The 20,439-nt window shown below is 44.7% G+C and overlaps 2 protein-coding genes across 3 annotated transcripts in view; one reads left to right on the top strand and one right to left on the bottom strand.

Moving 5' to 3' along the window:
* LOC126416066 (glutamate--cysteine ligase regulatory subunit) overlaps window positions 1–15,352 on the bottom strand; it is a 57,800-nt gene extending 42,448 nt beyond the window's left edge. For both annotated transcript variants that reach the window (XM_050083542.1, XM_050083543.1), the window contains exons 1-2: window positions 14,904–15,352; window positions 14,726–14,794 (exon numbers count right to left, since the gene is read on the bottom strand). In XM_050083542.1, the coding sequence (XP_049939499.1) occupies window positions 14,726–14,794; window positions 14,904–15,011 (177 nt within the window). In that variant the 5' untranslated portion in view covers window positions 15,012–15,352. The remainder of the gene's footprint in view (window positions 1–14,725; window positions 14,795–14,903) is intronic.
* A 63-nt stretch (window positions 15,353–15,415) lies between these two features.
* LOC126416067 (transmembrane protein 14C) overlaps window positions 15,416–20,439 on the top strand; it is a 49,664-nt gene continuing 44,640 nt past the window's right edge. The window contains exon 1 of the mRNA XM_050083545.1: window positions 15,416–15,615. Within this exon, the coding sequence (XP_049939502.1) occupies window positions 15,540–15,615 (76 nt within the window). The 5' untranslated portion in view covers window positions 15,416–15,539. The remainder of the gene's footprint in view (window positions 15,616–20,439) is intronic.

The raw sequence follows: 20,439 nt of genomic DNA, 5'->3' as shown, positions 1-20,439 counted from the left end.
CGTGCCATTGGTGTGGACGATGGAATGTATACCGTACAAAGAGAGAACGTGTATCCAGAAAGGCAAAGACGGACGGCGACAGCTTGGAAGGAACTGTTTAAGGGGAGTGGGTGATAATGGAGAGTATCATGGAGCAGAATCATGAGTCCTCCATGGGCTGGAGTGCCTTCAACAGAGGGGAGGTCATATCGGACGGACTGAAAATGAGGGAGAACAAAGCGGTCATGGGGACGCAGCTTTGTTTCCTGAAGACAGAAGATGACCGGTGAGTAGGATCGTAAGAGGATCGACAATTCATCCCGATTGGTTCGAATGCCGCGGATATTCCAGTGGATAATAGACATAGAGTGAACAGGAAATGGAGAAACGTGACCAAGGGTGCTGTCAACTCAACGACTGCTCAGAGCTTGCGACCGACAGCATGGAATGGCATTCAGTCGAAGGCAGAAGATCCTGATCCATAGGTTGGTCAGAAGCAGCTCCTGCCACCAGCGATCGGCCGGTTGACCGGCCACCAGCAGTACGCCTCGGCGACACAGAAGACGGCCGAGGGCGATTTCCGCCAGGTGGTGCTGTAGATGGGACATGCCTTGGCGGAGAAGGAGAGGAACTGTGTTTCTTCGTAGCCTTCTTGGAAGTATGATGTTTAGATGAAGGAGGAACCGATGGTTGTGAAGTTGCGGTACGTAAAAACTCTTCACGAGAATGCTCTTTTTCGAAGACTTGGCGTCTGACTTTTGGGCTCGAGATTTAGCAGAACCCGACAAAGGGTGAGCCATTGAGTGGGCAGGCGAAAGTGGTGAGGTTGAACGGGCGATCTTTGCGCTGGCAGATCTGACGACCGTGGTACTAAAGGTGAGGTCGCAAGTCTGTGTGGCCGCCTCCTTTGTTGGCCGAGGAGAAGCAAGGACAGAGCTGTATTTTCCTTTCCGAAGCACGGTGGGCTGTCGACTGGCGAATAATTTTCGAGCAGCAAAGGTCGACACCTTTTCCTTCACTCTGATTTCCTGGATGAGCTTTTCGTCCTTAAAAACGGGGCAATCTCGAGAGGAAGCAGCGTGGTCACCCATACAGTTGATGCAGCGAGGGGATGGAGGTGGACAAGCACCCTCATGGGCATCCTTGCCACATGTAACACATTTGGCCGGATTGGAACAGGACTGGCTGGTGTGATTGAACCGCTGACATCGATAGCAACGCGTAGGGTTTGGGACATAAGGGCGAACGGAAATTATCTCATAGCCTGCTTTGATTTTTGATGGGAGTTGAACTTTGTCAAATGTCAAGAAGACAGTGCGGGTTGGAATGATGTTCGAGTCAACCCTTTTCATAACCCGATGAACAGCCGTGACGCCCTGGTCAGACAGGTAGTGCTGAATTTCTTCGTCAGACAATCCATCGAGGGAGCGTGTATAAACGACTCCACGCGAGGAATTTAAGGTACGGTGCGGTTCCACCCGGACAGGGAAGGTGTGGAGCAGAGAAGTACGCAGCAATTTTTGAGCCTGGAGGGCACTGTGTGTTTCTAACAACAGGGTGCCATTCCGTAATCTGGAACAAGACTTTACAGGACCCGCAATTGCGTCGACACCTTTCTGAATAATGAAAGGGTTGACCGTGGAAAAGTCGTGACCTTCGTCAGACCGAGAAACAACAAGGAACTGTGGCAACGATGGAAGAACCGTCTGTGGCTGAGACTCAGTGAACTTACATTTGTGAGCAGACATAGTGGAAGGTGAGGAAACCATTGCGGAAGAATCCCCCATGATTACTGGCGTCTCCGATGGCGCGCTCCTCCCTTGTGGGGGCCCTCACCGAGGGCACACCCGCCTTAGGTGATTGTTCACACCTCAGGTCACACCTCCCGACAAACGGACGGAGGGACCAATCGGCACTTTCGGAAGGTATCAGCTCGGGTAATCACCCCTCCCTGGGCCTGGCCGTTACCAGGGGGTACGTATGTGTCCTACCTGTCTACCCGGGGCGGGGAATTACGCGTTACCCCGTCACCGGCTACGCATGGAAGTGCGTGGGTCGGCCTTCAGACACGCACAGGGAGGAAAAAAGAGAAAGGGAAAGGAAAGGAAAGAAGAGGGGGTCTCAAACGCCGCAGCGGAGAAAAGGGCAAGGAGAAGAGGGAAGGAAAAGAGAAGGACAGAGGAAGGACGAGGACCTGTAAGTGTAGAAGGCAAGGAATTTGGAACAGTTTCGAGCGTCCGTCTCTGGACGTAGGCACAAACCATACTCCCAGAGGGGGGGAAAAGGGAAGGAAAGAGCCAGAGGTGAGGGGGGGGGGGGGGGGCGGAAGATGGGGGACGGGGAGGGATGCGGAAAGGGAAGGGAAGGTATGCAGCCCGGAAAGGAAGGAGGGCCACATTAGCTCGGGGTCCCGTGCTCGCTACGCACGTGTCCACAAAAGAGTTGTGGACCCCCTGGGGGGTATGCCCTTGGTGAAAACCTCCCTCAGACAGAGCCAGGAGACCCTGAGACTCAAGGAGCCAACACAGCCGCTGGCTCACCACATGTTCAAACAACTTACAGATAACATTGGTGGCTCCTGTTGGGCGATAAAGATCTAGAGGGTGCTTTCTGGTTTCAGTACTGGGACGATGATGCTTTCTCACCACTGCGATGGGAACGAGCCCTCAATCCAGATGAGGCTAAAGAGGGCATGGATATGACACTGACAATCCACTGATAGGTGCTTATTTGTTTGTGGATGCAGTCAGGTCCTGGGACGTATCGAGGCAATGGTTTAGGAACTGAATGGAGCATTATACGGCTTCAAGTAGCATATAGCGAAAGATAATTGCTTTCGCTCCACCCACTGTTTTGGGACACGAAAGGCAGGTTGATAATTGTCAGACGCAGAGGCTTTAGTATAATGCAGAGCAAAACGTTCACCTACAGCATCTGGGTTTGTGTAGATGGTGCCATTCTAGGTAATACCTAGAAGTGTCTGGTGCCTATACAGGTGCTGATCTTTGCCCAAATTGGCAAACTGAAGGTACATGGCCTGATGGCTGAAACACACTGCTCCCAGTATTCTTTTTTCCATCATTTTATTTGGTGGTAGACCCAGGCAAGGGGACGTTTAAAGGCAATGATGTCCTACATTGATGGGTGCCATTTATTGTTCTGGGGAGCCTGCCCATGACCTCTAATGGCCTCTACCATTTCTGAGACAACCAAGGTACTGTCTTTCATTAGGGCAGGCACAAGGAATGGGAACGCCAAATCAACTGCTGAAAGAATGGCTGTAGTCATATTTTGGACTGCCTCATCGATATCTCCATGCAGTAGGGAACCAAGGGTGACAGAAGAGAAAAACACCCCAGTCAGCACTTCTGAGAGCCCATCTGGGCACACATCTACAGGAGTGACGCTGATGAAAGGACAGACAGGAAGATTGGAAAGGGGTCACAACCACCCAGCTCATCAACAATTCTCCAGTGGACGGACGAGAGAAGCCAAAGGCTGCAAATGGAAAGGTCAATGGCCGATAAAGTTCTGCGTGCCACACTGAAGCGTGCGGTACTGATGTTCAAGAGGCAAAGGTCAAGTTGTGCCAGTACTTTTTTGAGGTCTTTACAATGGCCAGTGATCATGGTACCACCCCACAAAGGGCTACGGACACTGAAATCACTCAATATTAGGAAAGGTTGGGGAGCTGAGAAACAATGCAAACAATATGTTCCGAGACACTTCACCGTCGGAAGGGAGGTAAACACTATAGATGGTAATAGCCTGAAATGCCCTTACCTGAACAGCCACATCCTCCAAAGGTGTATTAGGAGGCGCAAGTTCACTATGTGGAGTGCCCAGAACATGTGTGCAAACTCTGTCCAACACCCTGTCACAGATAGCACAATTCTTATAACATTCCTGATATCCACGTATGGCTGGGATCCACATTGCCGGAAACCAGGTCTCCTGAAGGGCAATGCAGAAGGCAGGGGAAGTGTTTAAAAGATGTTGTAGATCAACCAGGTGGTGGAAACTGCTACAATTCCACTGGAGAATAATGTTGATGTATTAGAGGAGATGAAGGTACCAAGGAGGCAGGTTACACACACTGGTCACTTGCTGCCACTGGTTGAGGGGTTATGCCAGCAATACACATATGTTCTGGGTTCTGTTGTGTGGTGGGAACCAGGCCCTCAGGGGCTGCTAGTATCTCCTCCTCAGCCAGAAATGTGGAACAAGTGGGAGATCTGGTAGTGTGGGGGCCGCCAGAATGTGTCTTCTTGGAGAACTTTTCCTTGTCTTTCCTCTCCTTAGATGATTACGATGATTGTGAGGGCTTCTCTGAATCTATTCCAGGTAAAGAGGATGATCACAAAGCCCTGTAATCAGCACACTGTGGTTCCTTCAGCCACTGGTTGGTGTCCATTTGCAGAGTGGCAGAAACCTTGGAAGGAAGTGTCCCGAGGGACCCCTTTCCTGGCAAGACAAGACAGAACAAGGTGATTCATCTTAGTCTGGGAGGTAGAGACCGATGGCCCTGGTGGGTGGGAAGCAGCAAGAGGGGAGCCCCCAACAATCAGGGGGGCAAGCATTGTGAGCGGCACCGAGGACCCATGGTAGGAGGCGTAATGGGCAGGAGTACTGTCACCATAGGGGGCATCGTAGCTGTAGCATATGACTGTTCCACATACTGAGAGCAAACACTTACTTCTTCTTGGCCCTTTTGGTAAATTAGTTCGTCCAGAGTTTTGTATTTTCTTCTCCCTCTGGAAAAAAAGAGTGCAGTCTGGTGAGCAGGGAGAATGGCGTTTCCCACAGTTGACACAGATGGGGGGAGAGGCACAAGAAGCATTCACATGCATACTTGTCCACAACTTCTAGAGATGTGACTAGTGTTGCAACGCTAAGACATGCGCCCAAATTTCGAACTGTAAGGGTCTACAGATTGTGCGCAGCTGTGCGGTACGTTAACACGCGCTCGCTAGCCAACCTGTCTGGAACGCTGACAATTCGCTTGGTCAGTAGACATGTCTCCGGCCACACTGCGATGGAGAGAACGCCACTGGCCACCGTCCGCAGCGTGCAGTATGAACTAGCGCGGCCTCAGGTGCGAATATGTCTCTTTTTCTTAGCCCACCACGGAGCCTTTCGATATGACCGTAATTAGCCAGTGTTTGGATGTCAGACACAGTGATGATTGATGCACGTAGAATGCGTGTTTTATAATCCGCCTTTGTTAATAAAACTGTTTAAACTTACTTCTCGTGTTGGTGTATTGCTGTACCTCAAGGACCCACAGCTTACAAATCCTGACAAAATATTCGTATAGTAATCATCCGGGGCAACAACACAGACTAACCGCCTTGTAGAACACTTGAAATAGTGCATTGGGAGGGGGGGGTGGGGTGGGGGGGCGGCAGCACTCTGAGCCACACTTACACTATTATGGGATATGACAGTTACCAGTATGCCCGTATGCTACAAGAAAGCAGCGCCCATAACTGGGTAGGGGAAGCTGGTTTAATCAAAACTGACCCACTTTTCATTCCAGAGATGGCTGCCACTTGTCTTCCAAGGTCTCCACAAAGAATAAGGGCTTGTGGCCAAGAAGGAATCCCATTAGTCCTTGAGCAAACCAAGTATTGGGGAGGGAGTATTTCTCTGCTTGCTGATTAGCACTGCATTACTACCATGGTGTAGCCCGCAATAGGAAACTTTTATGGTCGTATCTCCCTGTGTTAAAAGAGAACATTCCTTCCAGAGAGACTGCTGGGACAGAACGGCCACCCACAGGAGATAACTTCACCTGCCACTCCTCTGCCACGGTGCCACCCCATCCTCAGCAATGGCTACCTGGCCAATAATGTGGTGCTCAGTGTCCCCGTGTCCCAGTCATGACGGGCACATACTCCTCGGCATACATGAGAAGTTTTCAGCTCAGCCACGAACAGTGCCTGTGTGGTCAGGAACTCGGCAACCCTTTCTCACCCCCCCCCCCTCCCTGCCCCTAACATGACGGCTACTGTGCTGGGGTTTGGGTATACTACATTATTGATGGATAGCTTTGAGAGGTGAATTAGTGAAGACAGCAGAGGATCAAGTAGGTAAAAAAAACAAGGGCTAGTAGAAGTCCTTGGGTAACAGAAGAGATTGAATTTTTATATATAAAAACAAAGATGAGGTGACTTACCGAACAAAAGCGCTGGCAGGTCGATAGACACGCAAACAAACACAAACATACACACAAAATTCAAGCTTTCGCAACAAACTGTTGCCTCATCAGGAAAGAGGGAAGGAGAGGGGAAGGCGAAAGGAAGTGGGTTTTAAGGGAGAGGGTAAGGAGTCATTCCAATCCCGGGAGCGGAAAGACTTACCTTAGGGGGAAAAAAGGACAGGTATACACTCGCACACACGCACATATCCATCCACACATACAGACACAAGCAGACATATTTAAAGACAAAGAGTTTGGGCAGAGATGTCAGTCGAGGCAGAAGTGTAGAGGCAAAGAAGTTGTTGAAAGACAGGTGAGGTATGAGTGGCGGCAACTTGAAATTAGCGGAGATTGAGGCCTGGCGGATGACGAGAAGAGAGGATATACTGAAGGGCAAGTTCCCATCTCCGGAGTTCGGATAGGTTGGTGTTGGTGGGAAGTATCCAGATAACCCGGACGGTGTAACACTGAGCCAAGATGTGCTGGCTGTGCACCAAGGCATGTTTAGCCACAGGGTGATCCTCATTACCAACAAACACTGTCTGCCTGTGTCCATTCATGCGAATGGACAGTTTGTTGCTGGTCATTCCCACATAGAATGCATCACAGTGTAGGCAGGTCAGTTGGTAAATCACGTGGGTGCTTTCACACGTGGCTCTGCCTCTGATCGTGTACACCTTCCGGGTTACAGGACTGGAGTAGGTGGTGGTGGGGGGGTGCATGGGACAGGTTTTGCATCAGGGGCGGTTACAAGGATAGGAGCCAGAGGGTAGGGAAGGTGGTTTGGGGATTTCATAGGGATGAACTAACAGGTTACGAAGGTTAGGTGGACGGCGGAAAGACACTCTTGGCGGAGTGGGGAGGATTTCATGAAGGATGGATCTCATTTCAGGGCAGGATTTGAGGAAATCGTATCCCTGCTGGAGAGCCACATTCAGAGTCTGGTCCAGTCCCGGAAAGTATCCTGTCACAAGTGGGGCACTTTTGTGGTTCTTCTGTGGGGGATTCTGGGTTTGAGGGGACGAGGAAGTGGCTCTGGTTATTTGCTTCTGTACCAGGTCGGGAGGGTAGTTGCGGGATGCGAAAGCTGTTTTCAGGTTGTTGGTGTAATGATTCAGGGATTCCGGACTGGAGCAGATTCGTTTGCCACGAAGACCTAGGCTGTAGGGAAGGGACCGTTTGATGTGGAATGGGTGGCAGCTGTCATAATGGAGGTACTGTTGCTTGTTGGTGGGTTTGATGTGGACGGACGTGTGAAGTTGGCCATTGGACAGGTGGAGGTCAACGTTCAAGGAAAGTGGCATGGGATTTGGAGTAGGACCAGGTGAAACTGATGGAACCAAAGGAGTTGAGGTTGGAGAGGAAATTCTGGAGTTCTTCACTGTGAGTCCAGATCATGAAGATGTCATCAATAAATCTGTACCAAACTTTGGGTTGGCAGACTTGGGTAACCAAGAAGGCTTCCTCTAAGCGACCCATGAATAGGTTGGCGTACGAGGGGGCCATCCTGGTGCCCATGGCTGTTCCCTTTAATTGTTGGTATGTCTGGCCCTCAAAAGTGAAGAAGTTGTGGGTCAGGATGAAGCTCGCTAAGGTGATGAGGAAAGAGGTTTTAGGTAGGGTGGCAGGTGATCGGCGTGAAAGGAAATGCTCCATCGCAGCGAGGCCCTGGACGTGCGGAATATTTGTGTATAAGGACGTGGCATCAATGGTTACAAGGATGGTTTCCGGGGGTAACAGATTGGGTAAGGATTCCAGGCGTTCAAGGAAGTGGTTGGTGTCCTTGATGAAGGATGGGAGACTGCATGTAATGGGTTGAAGGTGTTGATCTACGTAGGCAGAGATACGTTCAGTGGGGGCTTGGTAACCAGCTACAATGGGGCGGCCGGGATGATTGGGTTTGTGGATTTTAGGAAGAAGGTAGAAGGTAGAAGGTAGGGGTGCGGGGTGTCGGTGGGGTCAGGAGGTTGATGGAGTCAGGTGAAAGGTTTTGCAGGGGGCCTAAGGTTCTGAGGATTCCTTGAAGCTCCGCCTGGACATCGGGAATGGGGTTACCTTGGCAAACTTTGTATGTGGTGTTGTCTGAAAGCTGACGCAGTCCCTCAGCCACATACTCCCGACGATCAAGTACCACGGTCGTGGAACCCTTGTCCGCCGGAAGAATGACGATGGATCGGTCAGCCTTCAGATCACGGATAGCCTGGGCTTCAGCAGTGGTGATGTTGGGTGTAGGATTAAGGTTTTTTAAGAAGGATTGAGATGCAAGGCTGGAAGTCAGAAATTCCTGGAAGGTTTGGAGAGGGTGATTTTGAGGAAGAGGAGGTGGGTCCCGCTGTGACGGAGGACGGAACTGTTCCAGGCAGGGTTCAATTTGGATGGTGTCTTGAGGAGTCGGATCATTAGGAGTAGGATTAGGATCATTTTTCTTCGTGGCAAAGTGATACTTCCAGCAGAGAGTACGAGTGTAGGACAGTAAATCTTTGACGAGGGCTGTTTGGTTGAATCTGGGAGTGGGGCTGAAGGTGAGGCCTTTGGATAGGACAGAGGTTTCGGATTGGGAGAGAGGTTTGGAGGAAAGGTTGACTACTGAATTAGGGTGTTGTGGTTCCAGATTGTGTTGATCGGAGAGGAAGCCTTCTTGGTTACCCAAGTCTGCCAACCCAAAGTTTGGTACAGATTTATTGATGACATCTTCATGATCTGGACTCACAGTGAAGAAGAACTCCAGAATTTCCTCTCCAACCTCAACTCCTTTGGTTCCATCAGTTTCACCTGGTCCTACTCCAAATCCCATACCACTTTCCTTGAACGTTGACCTCCACCTGTCCAATGGCCAACTTCACACGTCCGTCCACATCAAACCCACCAACAAGCAACAGTACCTCCATTATGACAGCTGCCACCCATTCCACATCAAACGGTCCCTTCCCTACAGCCTAGGTCTTCGTGGCAAACGAATCTGCTCCAGTCCGGAATCCCTGAATCATTACACCAACAACCTGAAAACAGCTTTCGCATCCCGCAACTACCCTCCCGACCTGGTACAGAAGCAAATAACCAGAGCCACTTCCTCGTCCCCTCAAACCCAGAATCCCCCACAGAAGAACCACAAAAGTGCCCCACTTGTGACAGGATACTTTCCGGGACTGGACCAGACTCTGAATGTGGCTCTCCAGCAGGGATACGATTTCCTCAAATCCTGCCCTGAAATGAGATCCATCCTTCATGAAATCCTCCCCACTCCGCCAAGAGTGTCTTTCCGCCGTCCACCTAACCTTCGTAACCTGTTAGTTCATCCCTATGAAATCCCCAAACCACCTTCCCTACCCTCTGGCTCCTATCCTTGTAACCGCCCCCAATGCAAAACCTGTCCCATGCACCCCCCCCCACCACCACCTACTCCAGTCCTGTAACCCGGAAGGTGTACACGATCAGAGGCAGAGCCACGTGTGAAAGCACCCACGTGATTTACCAACTGACCTGCCTACACTGTGATGCATTCTATGTGGGAATGACCAGCAACAAACTGTCCATTCGCATGAATGGACACAGGCAGACAGTGTTTGTTGGTAATGAGGATCACCCTGTGGCTAAACATGCCTTGGTGCACAGCCAGCACATCTTGGCTCAGTGTTACACCGTCCGGGTTATCTGGATACTTCCCACCAACACCAACCTATCCGAACTCCGGAGATGGGAACTTGCCCTTCAGTATATCCTCTCTTCTCGTCATCCGCCAGGCCTCAATCTCCGCTAATTTCAAGTTGCCGCCACTCATACCTCACCTGTCTTTCAACAACTTCTTTGCCTCTACACTTCTGCCTCGACTGACATCTCTGCCCAAACTCTTTGTCTTTAAATATGTCTGCTTGTGTCTGTATGTGTGGATGGATATGTGCGTGTGTGCGAGTGTATACCTGTCCTTTTTTCCCCCTAAGGTAAGTCTTTCCGCTCCCGGGATTGGAATGACTCCTTACCCTCTCCCTTAAAACCCACTTCCTTTCGTCTTCCCCTCTCCTTCCCTCTTTCCTGATGAGGCAACAGTTTGTTGCGAAAGCTTGAATTTTGTGTGTATGTTTGTGTTTGTTTGTGTGTCTATCGACCTGCCAGCGCTTTTGTTCGGTAAGTCACCTCATCTTTGTTTTTATATATAATTTTTCCCACGTGGAATGTTTCCTTCCATTATATAAGAGATTGAATTTAATTGATGAAAGGAGAAAATATAAAAATGCAGTAAATGAAGCAGGTGAAAAGGAATACAAATACCTCAAAAATGAACAACAGGACATGCAAAATGGCTAAATGGGGATGGCTAGAGGACAAACACTAGGGTGTAGAAGCATATATCACTAGGTGGTAAGATACATACTGCTTACAGGAAAATTGAAGAGACCTTTAGAGAAAAGAGAACCCCCTGTATGAATATGAAGAGCTCACATGGAAAACCAGTTTTTACCAAAGAAGGGAAAGAAGAAAAGTGGAAGGAGTATATAGAGAGCCTATACAAGGGTGATGTACTTGAGGGCAATATTATGGAAATGGAAGAGGACCTAAATGAAGATAAAATGGGAGATATGATACTGCATGAAGAAACTGACAGAGCACTGAAAGATCTAAGTCGAAACAAGGTCCCGGGAGTAGACAACATTCCATTAGAACTACCAATAGCCTTGGATGAGCCAGCCATGACAAAACTCTTCCACTTCACTAATTCCCACTATTTCTAACTTTAACCTATCCATTTCCCTTTTTAAATTTTCTAACCTTCCTGCCCGATTAAGAGATCTGACATTCCATGCTCAGATCTGTAGAACGCCAGTTTTATTTCTCCCGATAACTTCGTCGTCCTGACTAGGGCCCGCACAGAGATCCGAATGGGGACTATTTTACTTCCAAAATATTTTACCCAAGAGGACGCCATCATCATTTAACCATACAGTAAAGCTGCATGCCCCTCGGGAAAAATTACAGCTGCAGTTTCCCCTTGCTTTCAGCCATTCTCAGTACCAGCATCAGCAAGGCCGTTCTGGTTTATGTTACAAGGCCAGATCAGTAAATCATCCAGACTGTTGCCCCTGTAACTACTGAAAAGGCCCTCTTCAGGAACCATAAGCTTGTTTGGCTTCTCAACAGACACCCCTTCATTGTGGCTGCACCTATGGTGCAGCTATTTCTATCGCTGAGGCCTCCCCGCCAACCGCAAGGTCATTAGATCATGGGGAGGGGGGATGTAGTAAACATAATTACATACAAGGAAGCTCACCTGTACCTTCGTAAAAATTATGAACAGATTTCAAATAATTCCACAGCAATGAGATCATGTTGTGCATATGAAAAATTATGGGTATTCAAGAAAGGACAAGATGCACTTGTTACAAAACCTGGTGTTTGCACGTTTCAAAGATGCTCGATACAATTTACAGGATGTGCACAATAGTGACCTATTATGTAGTGCACATCAACTTGCAGTTGACAGAGTTATTTCTAGGGAGACAGTGAATGGTTGTGTACCTTCAAATGGTGCTACAAAACTGGAAGGCACAAGATAACAAAATTTCAAACAAAGAGTCAACTTGACGACATTCTTGTGTCTTCCGTTCCTTCCTAAAGACTGAGCAAATTGATGAACAATAAAGATGATCTGTTCAACTAACAGGAGGAGGATCATCTACAGTTTCTGCACTCTGGTCCGCCGTGCAGAAAACAGGACGACATAAGACCAAAGCATAAACATCAGGAACACTTCATGGGTGGCGTGATGTAGGGTCTCCCATCACACCTGTACACGAAAACTAATTTTCTTGGACATTCCCTTCAGAGGCTAAAATGTCTGTATCTGTTTGATTATCTTTAGGATCTTTTTGTACACACCAGACATGTACACCTCGCTGTTCAACACTGGCCTGTAGCTCCTCATCTGTCTGGAGTGTAAGTTCTCTGTGGAAGGCGAGTCCCTGAACTATATTCGAAGTCTTGCATGGGACAATGGTTACTGAAATATAGTAATGCACATGTCTAAAGCACTGTAGGTTGTGCAGCAGATGCACCTGCAGTTTGTAGTGATACAGTGGATACAATACATTATACGCAATAGCAACTTCTACAAATTCATCTTCTCCGTGTTACACAAAAAAAATGATGTTTACCGACTGGAGTAAAAGTATCTCCAGTTCGAGTAGATACAAGGTACTAAAGTCATTCACTCTCGATCATCTGCCTTCTCCTTCTTCCCATTGGGCAGCCACGGTAAGGGAAGCAGTCCAATTACAACTGTTTGCACAGAAATTTCTAGGTATGACTGATGAGACAGCCAAATCAGACTGACCACTGCTTTGGTTAATTGGGTATGTTTCATATGTGCAAAACATCCAACCTAATGCCACCCACTTCAATAAAGAACTCTTCCCATGAGTGCCACCCAGCTGCTGCAAAAGTCATCTGGCACAATGGCCATTTACGGGAATCATGATGCCCCAAGAAAATGGATATCTACACGTTGGCATGCATGGGGAGTGGCAGCTCAGCCATCAGCAGTGATCCCTGTGTTTTCAGATGACTCTACCGAAAGTGTACATTAATGACACACCCCCCCCCCCCCAGGTCAGATTGGCTATTGTGTGTACTTTTAAGTGCACATATGAGTCTACACAGTTACTGTGTGCGGGTAATCTTTAACACTGCATGCAGTAGGTGCTATTTAAGGCATCCATCCCCATTTGGTCCACACTACAGGAAAATTTTGAGGATTAAGATCAAACAAAGAAGAGGACCAGAACTTAAAATAATCCGAAAGGTGATGTAAAATAAAGGAATAAATATGCTGAGAAAGGAAAGAAGAACCTAGGGGATAGCTAGGTCAACAACAAAGGCTGCCATCATGTGTAAGTAAACAAGATCTTTATGTCCTGTGCTCACTGTGGCATACTTATGAGTCATGGCAAGCTACTGCTGAACTGTTACCTGGCTATCTGTTACAGTACACAACACCCAATGTTAATTACATCAGTAAACCAATTTAATTAATTTCTGATCAATACTTCCACAAAAATTAGCAGCCCAGTCTCTCCATCTAATCTCCATCGGTTCCTCAGGGGTGTTATTTCAAATTACAGTGTAGAAAGTAGGAACATAACTGAAACATGTCGATCTGGACCTAAAGACATGATATGGTGGTTCAAGTGTTGCACTTCAACTTCCAGTCTGTCATTTTCAATTGATAAATGTCAGAGCCATATTTTTTCTTTCTCCAGTAGAAAATGTTAAAGGTTTTATTAGTGATCACAAATCACTTAGGTCTAAATAGTTTTATGACACCCTTCAGCACTTTCTTGTATTAACCATCAATGTGTATCAATTATTGGCAGGTGTTTAGCTCTTTATGAAGAGAGTCTTTATCCAAGTGAAACTGCTTTAGCCATTTCCCTACTTTTTCCACACTGTGCAGACTTTCTTCCAAGCTGACACAATTTGCTCAAACATTTTTTAATGTCTTTGAAGGGGTTCATGGTGCTATGTGTTCATTGCATCAAGAAGAGATCATTCTGTAAGTACAGCTATAATCAACTTAAAGCTACATCTAATCACCTTTGTAGTTTGCAAGGCATTTTCTAGTAGATATTGTATGCGCATACAATTTTCAAGCTCTAATGCCAACTCCCATTTTAAGTTTTGAAGAATAAAGGCACGGGGCTACAGTTAAATCTTACATAGAAAATTTTGTAAATGCACAGAGCCTTCCTGAAGTGAAAGACCAGAACTCCAGAACCACCTAGATTGACACAGAACCTTTAAGGCTCACAAAATTTCACATGATAGGCCTACTCTGTTAGCTGTTAGAATGAAACAATGTCCAGATGCGGAAGAATTTCCACATTAGGAAACGTTTTTGTGCCTAAAATTCTCCTTATATTTTGGGAGTGATCCTGTTCGTAATCTCTAAGATACAATTTTTGGCAACGTCCTTATTATACTGTGTTACCTCCAATCATTCTTTAATTCACTGATGACAATGATCGAATGCCAGGTTTAAACCAAACATATAAGTGATGACAGCTCATGTTAGATTACACAGAGACATTTGCGTCTTCCCTGCCCGCACCCTCCAAGTGCACACCCTACTCAGTTAACATCATACTTAGTCACTTGCTCACATTAATCACAGAGCCATTAAGTTACATCTACCACCACCTTTAATCACTGACCTTGGGTGCTCTGTTGAATAGAAGATACCGATTACACAAGATCTGCTGACAAATTTCAGGGATGTCCATTACTTTGTTTTCACCTCTCTACACGACTAATATTTATTGTTATTATTTTCCCTTTCGGTGGCCGACTAGCTAGTCCATCTCCACTAACTAGGAATAGCTGCCTACTCCTTAATATGCATTTACTATCTATATTTTACAACAACGGGAACAGAATTACAAATACAGAGTTGCTGCCCTGCTTTCGGTCAAACTTTAATAGATCTCGGCGTGAGCCTTGCGACTACATCACATATACATCAACTCGCTTGTACAATCACGAATATGATTTTCTTACCTTTACACTATCCTCTTCTACAGCTTTGAGATCTCCTTTGCTTAATGTTATCTTCAAACTTTCAATCAACTGCAAAATCAAAATGTAAACGATATTTCAATGCTCAGTGTAATATCATGTAATGTATTCTTAATGACTATCCAAAACATAATGTAAAAATTATCGTCACTTAAATTACCTCATCTGTCGGGTTTTGTCCAGCCTTTTTCTTAACTTCATTCAGATTTAAAATGTTTCCTGTATGCATATAAATGTTCTTCACATTCGGTGATAAACTATCCAACATTTTCACCGTGCTTCTCAAACCTCTACCTTATAAACATTAATCAACTTCTTTGGGTAGCGTTTATATAGCACGTGGCTTTTCATCTGTCACTACAGTTGAGGAGGGGGGAGGAGCCAGAGATGTGAAATCATGCCTATTAATCGCTTTTTCGAACTGACAGACTTCTGTTACAAATGAAAACGAATAATAGTTTCGCATATTTATTGAGTGAAACATCGGGTGGCCTCGCTGAGCAGCTTCCTATGACCATTTAAACACTCGAACTCTATCTATAGGGCGTAATTTATAACACTGCTTTTTGGAAAGATGAAAATGCTGCGTCATGGTTTGGTGGCAGCATTTCGCTCAGGAGTATAGAGCGAAAGTCATACATGCGCAGCCCTAAGAATTGCATCATCATTTTCAGATCGCGAACAGTTAATACGACTGATCGATGCCATAGTCGATGACTGAAACTGCGGAAGTGTGGTTTACCTTATCGTATATTGTGGGATAAATCAGTCAACCTACAGTGGTAGCTGAGTCAGTATGGGTGCCGACTTATTAGGTTTTGCGTACGCTGCCACTGTTGCAGCTGGAGGAATACTTGGCTATGTAAAAGCGGGTAAGGCGATGGATCTCCATTTTTGACAACACGAAGCCGCCGTGGATGCGACTACTTGAATCGATTCCTATCATATACATATGTTCCTATGTAGCTCGTGGACGAGTATTCCTCGCGCTTGTTAGCGAATTATACTTGCATAAAGTTTTAGTACTTCCTAACTTCATGCAAAACTTTATGCAGCCTCCGAAAAAAAAGAGTGAGGTTGTTGCGCAGGTGTTACCAGTCATTACGACTCAGCACGTGTTTTTTCTTAGTGACATGTAGATCATACATTCGTAGAACTTCCAGCAGTATTGTCATTGTGTGCATCATGTCTTTTAAGTGCCCTCGGACCCTCACAACAGTTGTCATTGTCCACACAACTTGTAGAATCATTCAATGCGAGCACTGGGCTAGCTTATTGTTATTTAGCACCCCTGAATTACTAACCTCTCGGATGACCCCATTGTCGTTGGATTGCTGAGCTCTACCCCCCCCCCCCCCCAAAAAAAAAAAAAAATTAGATATTATTACCTGTAGATTGTAATATAAGTAAAAGTGAAAAGATCATGATGCTGCAGTGAATCTCACGTGCCTAATGAAGTTTTTGTTTCCATTTGTAGTTACAGCAGTACAGTTTTTTTTATATAGAGTGACGGTACTGGATGGAGGGAGGCTTTCCGGGCAACAGAATCGCTAAGCAATTGAAGAAGTAAATCATTACTGCTCCATTAAATATGAGAGGAGGAAAACAAGCTTAGGCATCCACTTATCACACAAGAAACAGCAGGAACATGAGAAAGGTGAAAGAATTTTGGCGTCTAGAACCAAAAGCCTTATTGTTGTGAGGGAGAGGGAGAAGAAAATGGACAATTTTAAGAAATAAGTCCGGAAGTCATTTAGAGTTAAAATTCAAAAAAGACAGGATGCTGGCAAAATATATGAACAAACAAAAATAACAGGTAGTTATTTTGATGTGGGGAAGTGTAGGTGAGAAACTTAATACCATTGTTGTATAAATTGAGTCTTCATATTAAATGGTTTGAATAAGATTTGCTGTCAAGGATGGCTAAAAGTACTAATTGGATCAGCCTACTGGATACTAGTGTTAGAAGCAGAATTGATAAAAAACAAAGTAAGACCTCAGTTCACTGGGATGTATTATTTATTACTATGCTAGATGGAGGAATTTTGGACAAACAAATCTAATTTTGTAGAGTATATGCAAATATAAGCAAAGTGTAAAATTGCAAACAGGTTGATGGTCAGTCAAAACACTTTATTGGAAAAACGGTGATGAAACTTTCTGTAACAAGTGCAGCAAAAATAAGTGGTGAAATGAAATGATTTATGGCATCAGCGGCCATAAGACCCCTTGTGGAGTTGTTCGGCCACAAACTATTTGACACCGCTTAGGCAACTAGCGTGCCTTTGTGATGACAGTGAGATGAAATGATGAGGACAACACGAACACCTAATCTCTGAGCAGAGAAAATCTCCAACTTGAGTAGGAATGTAACCTGGGATTCCGCAATCTAGAAGCAGCAGTGCGAACCATTAGAGTACAAGTAGTGAACATAAAATTGGTATACTGCTCCGTATTCCTAAAAAGTTTGATCAATCTTTGCACCTGTGATTGCTACAAAAACTATTGCACAGGTACAAGAGAAGATTGTAGCAAGATAAAAATTACAGTCTAAATTACTAGTCCTATCTCCTTTCACAGAGGTAAACCAAAGAAATTTTCTTATTGTAGATTGCCATATCACTGCAAAGATAAGTTGTACTGTTTGTTGGTGCTAATAGTTTTGAAAGGAAGCCAAGATCGTTTAAACTCATAAAGTCCAGGGTCCTAACTGACTGTAAAGGTTCTGTAGAGAATTTTCAAGTGAATTTTCTTTACTGTTTAACATAATTTACCAGAGATACCTTGAACAAAGAACTGCTTGTAGTGATTGGATAGAGAGGATGTCACACCAATCTATAGAGACAGCAGAAATGGTCAAGAAAACTATTATTCATTAGCACTTTCCTGTATCACTAATAGAATTTTAGATCAGATTCAGAGTTCAGTTGTAATGACTGTCTTGGAATAAACCCACTATCTCCATGTCACACAGCAGGCACATCAAAAACACCAATTACACAAACACGACTCACAATTTCCCACAATAGGCTAAAAACAATGGATAGAGATAATTTTGTGGATTTTTGTTTTTGGACTTCATAAATATAATGAGAAATATTTCATGTGTCTCAGATTTTTTCCCCAAATGACAGGTTTATCTATAATGTAATAGTATCCAACCATATGTTGACAAATACCAAACAAGTACTAATATTTTCAGCTAGCTCTTAATGTAAGTGTGACATGATTAAAGAGCCAGAAATAAGATTAATAGTTGGTTGTAAATGACATACAGAGGGTATGAAATAGAATCATCACATAGTTCAGTTGTATATAAAACAAGTTAGGTTATAGGGCATTGTAAAACTGTAGCTTGTTCACAAAAGGAATTTTTACAAAAACATCTGTTTAGACGATAATGGGATATTGTTCAAATCTGTTCTCCATACCACAGTGGACCAGGAAGTTCAATGAGCAGAGAAGGGCAGTGTGAATGGTAACAGCCTTGTTTTCCTCGTAAGAGACAGTAGCTGAAACGATGAAGGATCTCTCTTGTCAGGCACTAGAAGAAATATGCCAAAAATCTGATGAAACCCAATTTAGAAAACTGAAGAAACTAATTTTGGAAATACGGAAGCGTCCGATCCCGCCCATCTGCTTTGACTCATGACGTCACAAATATGGCGGAAACAAAAACAAACACACACACTTTCCACAAGAAGCCTAATGACACTAACGGGACAAGCACGGGAAATGGGGTGTTTTGGGTGAAGGGCAAACTAAATATAAACAAATTTAGACGTCTTGCGTAGCTACAACGTGTAAGTGAAGACAGCCATGCATGAATACCCACCCACCTCCCCAGGGGTCGTAACCCCTGCAACCCATAGAAGATAAAGATGCTTCAGTAGCTGATTAGTGTTTTTTGTCTTTTTTTTAAAAAAAAATATCTCACAGGATAGAACGAACAGATCAGAAAGATAAATATAATAAACTAAAACAGAAATTGGAGGAAACAGAGAATTAAAATAAGTAATAAGTGTTTTTAAATTTAAAAAAAAATCTCACGAGATGGAACGAACAGATCAGAAAAGTAAATAAAATAAGATAAAACAGAACTGGAGACAGCCACACTCAAACCAAACTCCACGACGTCACACGCGACAACACCCTTACGTCACGGGTCAAAGCCGACGCGTGGGATCGGACGCTTCTGTCAACCCCTAATTTTTATGGTGGATTCTGTGAGTATTTTTTTTATCTTCTTACATATTATTCTCATGAAAAATTAAATTAGGCTGCTAATAGCTCACTCATAGGTATCATTCTTCCTATATTCCATGGATGACTTTAATAGGAAGGAATACTGATATAACAAAAAATTGCCCTCTGCCATAATTTATTCTGTATTGCAGTGTGTAGGTCCTTAAATTGCTACTGATAATTGCTGGGTTGATTTCTCCCTATCAAAGTAAGACATGATTTTAGACCCATATTTTCCTCCTATTTGCCATGGAGAGTCAAGGTTAATTCATCCCTCATCTCCTTGCTCTCTGCAATTTAACCAACACTTCACGTATGTTGCACTTGTTACCAACAAAATACATGCTCCAATCTTCTCTTGTTCCTCAGTCACATTAAGCTTACATAAGTACACAGATAATCCATACTCGTTGTACCTTTCTGTTTTATCCACAGCTTTTTTGCTTTTTGCATTGTTGTTGAAGGTTATAGTGAATACCTTGTACTAGCCTGTGTGGAGAGGAGGCTGATAAGTCTAGTTCTTTATGTCATACTCATCTCCTTTTGTATGAAGTAGAACAATTACAGCAATTTATAACTGATATAGGAGTAAATGAGAGTACTCGTCGAATAGATATGTGGAGTCCCCAACAGGTGCAAATAAAAGACTGGAAATTTGACTAGCTTTCAGTCGATAATGGGATATTGTTCAAATCTGTTCTCCATACCACAGTGGTACATGTTTATTTATTCACCCAGGGATCATCCTACAATGTAATCATAATACAATTCGAAATAAACAGTTCGAAAGTATGCGTACACACAGAATATATAAGTATGCTTTTATAAGGATAGGGCAGATGGTCAGCCATGGCATTGTTGAAGGAACCATCCCAGCATTTGCCTGAAATTATTTAAAAAAATTCGTGTCAGGATTACCGTACATAGCAAACTCCATCCTCCCGGATATGAGATCAGTGTCTAACAGCTTCAGTGTTTCATTTGGTTGGTCCTCATTGTACAATGTTTTTTTTTTTTTATATATATGTGTCCAAAAATTGTTTTCTGCCAGCTAATCAATTGACTGATATGTGAAGAGAGACAAAACAACAGAGGTCTTAGCCCACTATTGCCCACACCAAAACGGAGCTTATTGTGAGGTTTCTGTCCCTTTGAGTCTAGTAAAGCCAGCCAGTACCCTCAAAGATTAGTAGGAGACACTTTAGTAGTTCTTTATTACACACACACTGAAGTTTCAAGGCATTCAGATGGATAATAGAGGTGGCTCTAGCACAAGGACATGCTAACCAAAAAGCTCATTCCTGTTGGCTTTTCACTTAGAAATCTCCCTCATTATGTTGAAAGGCTGACAGAAATGCTGGCATATTTTGCTATCTGTCACTCAGTGTTGTCCTTTGGCGTGATCTGGGAGCAAAACAGCATGGTAAAAAGTTATTTATTCTACACAGGGA

Source organism: Schistocerca serialis, chromosome 8 (assembly GCF_023864345.2).
Source record: "Schistocerca serialis cubense isolate TAMUIC-IGC-003099 chromosome 8, iqSchSeri2.2, whole genome shotgun sequence".
Lineage (NCBI taxonomy): Eukaryota > Metazoa > Arthropoda > Insecta > Orthoptera > Acrididae > Schistocerca > Schistocerca serialis.
The sequence above is the reverse complement of the archived record's forward strand: the minus strand, read 5'-3'. Positions and strand labels throughout refer to the sequence as shown.